Source organism: Argopecten irradians, chromosome 12, assembly GCF_041381155.1.
Source record: "Argopecten irradians isolate NY chromosome 12, Ai_NY, whole genome shotgun sequence".
In the NCBI taxonomy this organism is placed as follows: domain Eukaryota; kingdom Metazoa; phylum Mollusca; class Bivalvia; order Pectinida; family Pectinidae; genus Argopecten; species Argopecten irradians.
Window position 1 is genome coordinate 40,561,651 of NC_091145.1, and position 6,000 is coordinate 40,567,650.

Below are 6,000 nucleotides of genomic sequence, written 5' to 3' on the forward strand. Positions count from 1 at the left end.
TAGTCAGATATTGACACGTTTACTAAGACTAGAAGTCGACAAAGCCAAGATTTAGTCAGATATTGACACGTTTACTAAGACTAGAAGTCGACAAAGCCAAGATTTAGTCAGATATTGACACGTTTACTAAGACTAGAAGTCGATAAAGCCAAGATTTAGTCAGATATTGACACGTTTACTAAGACTAGAAGTCGACAAAGCCAAGATTTAGTCAAATATTGACACGTTTACTAAGACTAGAAGTCGACAAAGCCAAGATTTAGTCAGATATTGACACGTTAGCTAAGACTAGAAGTCGACAAAGCCAAGATTTAGTCAGATATTGACACGTTTGCTAAGACTAGAAGTCGACAAAGCCAAGATTTAGTCAGATATTGACACGTTTGCTAAGACTAGAAGTCGATAAAGCCAAGATTTAGTCAGATATTGACACGTTTGCTAAGACTAGAAGTCGACAAAGCCAAGATTTAGTCAGATATTGACACGTTTACTTAGACTAGAAGTCGACAAAGCCAAGATTTAGTCAGATATTGACACGTTTACTAAGACTAGAAGTCGACAAAGCCAAGATTTAGTCAGATATTGACACGTTTACTAAGACTAGAAGTCGACAAAGCCAAGATTTAGTCAGATATTGACACGTTTGCTAAGACTAGAAGTCGACAAAGCCAAGATTTAGTCAGATATTGACACGTTTGCTAAGACTAGAAGTCGATAAAGCCAAGATTTAGTCAGCTATTGACACGTTTGCTAAGACTAGAAGTCGACAAAGCCAAGATTTAGTCAGATATTGACACGTTTACTTAGACTAGAAGTCGACAAAGCCAAGATTTAGTCAGATATTGACACGTTTACTAAGACTAGAAGTCGACAAAGCCAAGATTTAGTCAGATGGTGACACGTTTACTAAGACTAGAAGTCGACAAAGCCAAGATTTTGTCAGATATTGACACGTTTACTAAGACTAGAAGTCGACAAAGCCAAGATTTAGTCAGATATTGACACGTTTACTAAGACTAGAAGTCGACAAAGCCAAGATTTAGTCAGATAGTGACACGTTTACTAAGACTAGAAGTCGACAAAGCCAAGATTTAGTCAGATATTGACACGTTTACTTAGACTAGAAGTCGACAAAGCCAAGATTTTTAGTCAGATATTGACACGTTTACTTAGACTAGAAGTCGACAAAGCCAAGATTTAGTCAGATATTGACACGTTTACTAAGACTAGAAGTCGACAAAGCCAAGATTTAGTCAGATATTGACACGTTTACTAAGACTAGAAGTCGACAAAGCCAAGATTTAGTCAGATATTGACACGTTTACTAAGACTAGAAGTCGACAAAGCCAAGATTTAGTCAGATAGTGACATGTTTGCTTAGACTAGAAGTCGACAAAGCCAAGATTCAGTCAGATATTGACACGTTTACTAAGACTAGAAGTCGACAAAGTCAAGATTTAGTCAGATATTGACACGTTTACTAGGACAAGAAGTCGACAAAGCCAAGATTTAGTCAGATATTGACACGTTTGCTAAGACTAGAAGTCGACAAAGCCAAGATTTAGTCAGATATTGACACGTTTACTAAGACTAGAAGTCGACAAAGCCAAGATTTAGTCAGATATTGACACGTTTGCTTAGACTAGAAGTCGACAAAGCCAAGATTTAGTCAGATATTGACACGTTTACTAAGACTAGAAGTCGACAAAGCCAAGATTTAGTCAGATATTGACACGTTAACTAAGACTAGAAGTCGACAAAGCCAAGATTTAGTCAGATATTGACACGTTTGCTAAGACTAGAAGTCGACAAAGCCAAGATTTTAGTCAGATATTGACACGTTTACTTAGACTAGAAGTCGACAAAGCCAAGATTTAGTCAGATAGTGACATGTTTGCTAAGACTAGAAGTCGACAAAGCCAAGATTCAGTCAGATATTGACACGTTTACTAAGACTAGAAGTCGACAAAGCCAAGATTTAGTCAGATATTGACACGTTTACTAGGACAAGAAGTCGACAAAGCCAAGATTTAGTCAGATATTGACACGTTTACTAAGACTAGAAGTCGACAAAGCCAAGATTTAGTCAGATATTGACACGTTTGCTTAGACTAGAAGTCGACAAAGCCAAGATTTAGTCAGATATTGACACGTTTACTAAGACTAGAAGTCGACAAAGCCAAGATTTAGTCAGATATTGACACGTTAACTAAGACTAGAAGTCGACAAAGCCAAGATTTAGTCAGATATTGACACGTTTACTTAGACTAGAAGTCGACAAAGCCAAGATTTAGTCAGATATTGACACGTTTGCTAAGACTATAAGTCGACAAAGCCAAGATTTTAGTCAGATATTGACACGTTTACTTAGACTAGAAGTTGACAAAGCCAAGATTTAGTCAGATATTATCACGTTAATTAAGACTAGAAGTCGACAAAGCCAAGATTTAGTCAGATATTTACACGTTTACTTAGACTAGAAGAAGTCGACAAAGCCAAGATTTAGTCAGATATTGACACGTTTACTAAGATTAGAAGTCGACAAAGCCAAGATTTAGTCAGATAGTGACACGTTTACTAAGACTAGAAGTCGACAAAGCCAAGATTTAGTCAGATATTGACACGTTTACTAAGACTAGAAGTCGACAAAGCCAAGATTTAGTCAGATAGTGACACGTTTACTAAGACTAGAAGTCGACAAAGCCAAGATTTAGTCAGATATTGACACGTTTACTAAGACTAGAAGTCGACAAAGCCAAGATTTAGTCAGATATTGACACGTTTACTTAGACTAGAAGTCGACAAAGCCAAGATTTAGTTAGATATTGACACGTTTACTAAGACTAGAAGTCAAAAAAGCCAAGATTTTGTCAGATATTGACACGTTAACTATGACTAGAAGTCGACAAAGCCAAGATTTAGTCAGATATTGACACGTTTACTAAGACTAGAAGTCGACAAAGTCAAGATTTAGTCAGATATAGATCTGTTTACTAAGACTAGAAGTCGACAAAGCCAAGATTTAGTCAGATATTGACACGTTTACTAAGACTAGAAGTCGACAAAGCCATGACAAAGGTATTGACATAGTATAGTACATTGCACTACGTTTGACCTAGATCTGGCATATTTTTTTCAATACCATGTAGTGGACAACATATACACGATGATATTGACATTACCCTATGCTTTGTCCGGGTGGTGACACGTGGTTGATGTAGGTCGATATAAAATCACTCTCGGTCACAATATTCTCTACCTTCCAATACCACAAGAAATCGTTTACAGTTTTTAAAAGAAAACACTTCATGGATAACAATAAGCTTACATACCTATATTTGCAAGTTTCTAGTATGAGTAACTCTGCAATTTAGGAAATATCAAAAACCTGATTGTTGATAACAGTTTTATGTTTATATTGATAGCATTACAACTCTCCACATTCTAAATGAAATAGAATATGATGTTTACATAATTACATCACAGGTTAAGGTATGTATTATATATCTTATATCATGATCTATGTATTCCAAAGAAAATTAGGTAATAATGCACACAAAGTTGTGTAATGTTTATATAAATACGACTATACAGATGACGAGCACTTAGGTGTAGAACGGTGGCCTGATGGCCAAGTATGGAAATGCATGAGGCAGATTGATACATAATTATATGTATTAAGATGTCATTTTGCAGTTGTTAAGATTTGGCAATTTGCCTGAACACAAGAAACAGAAAGTTCAGAAGCAGGCATGTTTTCGTCTCAGTATAACGGCCTTGAGAGCGTTCTGAAAGTGTTTATTCCGCGTGACGTATATGATCGGACTGAGACACGTGTTAAGTAGAATAGGCATGAAGAGGATCTGTGACAGCATGATCTTCTGGAGAGGGTCCATGTTTGGTAGGTGGTAGAACCCAGTCATCACTAGAATCGGAAGCCAGCACAGTGTGGACACGCCACACAGAATAAATACTGTCACCACTGCAGTAGAACTGAACATTTTCACGTGCATGCTCTTCTTGTCTGACGTATGCAGTCGCTGGATGTGACGTATCTCTCCGATTATCCTTTTTGAATGTTTGTGTGCAATGCTAAGCAGAAGGATGTGGATAACTCCATTTGCCGTCAAAATCACCAACGCGATACCTTTCAACATCAACGAAAACGAACTTGGAAACACTTCAATGACACATCTTTGATACTGATCCCAGTGGTTCCAGCCAACGGCCGGAAGTATGGATATCGAGAGTCCAAAACTTATTGATATTAGGCACCATATAGTCACGTGGTGCGACCTGATCTTCCTGTGAACAAACGGGTTCACTATACAAATATATCTATCAACCGCTAATCCAAGGTGCACAAAAAGTGATGATGTAATACCTCCATAAGGGAAAGAGAACACCACTAGACACATCCACTTCCGGTCCGAGATGTAGTCAAGAGCAGCGGAGTAAATCATATAGAACGGTACTCCGGTAGATGTGAAAAGATTAATGGCGGCCAGACAGATGATAAGTTTATCATGAACCGTCCTCAGACAACGGTGGGATACAAACGTGACGATGACGAGGATATTGCAGATGAGAGAGACGATGAATATGATACAAAATGACAGACTTACAGCTATAACTTCGTTTTCCCACGCACCATGAGTGAAGAAGTCCTTATTGACAGTCGTGCTGAAGTTCTCCATGGTTCTTCAAACAGTCACGGAAGAGCAAATCTAGTTTATGGATAAAATTGTTGGATAAATTTAAAATAAAGCTCCATGACTTTTCACCAATGCTGTTTTATGACGGTTTCTTCAATTCATATAAATCCACAAAATGTTTGAAATCCTTGGAAGAAAATTAACGTTTTCTGCTTTGGAACAAATAAGCGTTTTCTACTGATTCCCCTTTGTGATTCAGTCAACGAAAGCTTAAGACACATATAGTATCAGATATTTGTCTTACTATTCCTTGAAACTGGTCTTATTTTCTAACGGTCCATACCTATCGTGAAACACAAAAGAACTCAAAGAAAAATGAGAGTGTAGGTAAAATATGTTGTATTTACAGTACACCACACCATACGGTGACGTGTAATTTATTATCTCTGGGACGAGGACGAGTTATGGTAGTTATACATTCATTTCACCGTTGTTTTTATACTCACAGAACTAATTACTTTGTACGGGCATGGGTCACATTCTCCATATGGTCAAAAACTGGTACACAACGAAAATGAAACTAAACCGATACATTTATGAGAAAAGTATAGTAATTATGCGTTATAATATAAACATAGAATGTAACAAGGACAAGACGACCGAATTAGTGGACAAGAAGTTCGTATGTACTAACAGGTATCTAGGGAAAGCCCCAGGCCAATGGTATATATCAATGACAACTGAACAACAACAAAATGAAAGAAACAAAGAAATTAGGTTAATGAAAAAGTCTAAATATCGATGTCCCGTTTTCATTGTGCAACACCAATAAACAAATATCGGCAATATCACTGCACTATCAATCATATTACTGTTAGTAAACACTACCGAATTATAGCGAAAAAACGTACCGTCAATCGCATGGTAATAAATAAGTTTGTTAAATACCGATTCTACAGCGATTGATGACAGGGTTGAGTAAAAGATAATAGACAAATCAAATATAAAAGGCATATTGTTTTATGCTGGGACACCTGACACAAACATCACGAATGCAGGTGTTTCTGTGAAAGATCACTCGTCATCTTTTGTAATACTTATTACGTAGTTGGGATTATGAAGGTGTGTTACTATCCAAAAGAGAGAGGAAAAAAACAGAAAGAAAAACAACTGGAAAGTTGAACAATTGTCGCAATTACACAGGCAAAATGTCCTCAGGTAAATGCAGGTCAATTTCATGTCAAATTTTTCAGGTCAATTTACCTGAAAATATTTTGCCCGTGTAAGTCACATAGGTTGATAATGCACGAACAAGTTTAAAAAAAACACACAAGAGGAAATCACT

At 37.0% G+C, this 6,000-nt stretch overlaps 1 protein-coding gene across 1 annotated transcript; it reads right to left on the minus strand.

Moving 5' to 3' along the window:
• Positions 1 to 3,043: 3,043 nt before the first annotated feature.
• On the minus strand, positions 3,044 to 4,985 carry LOC138336696 (cannabinoid receptor 1-like). The gene has a single exon (XM_069286243.1). It carries the CDS (start codon positions 4,695 to 4,697, stop codon positions 3,741 to 3,743), a length of 957 nt encoding a protein of 318 aa, XP_069142344.1. The 5' UTR covers positions 4,698 to 4,985; the 3' UTR covers positions 3,044 to 3,740.
• Between the last annotated feature and the right edge of the window lie 1,015 nt (positions 4,986 to 6,000).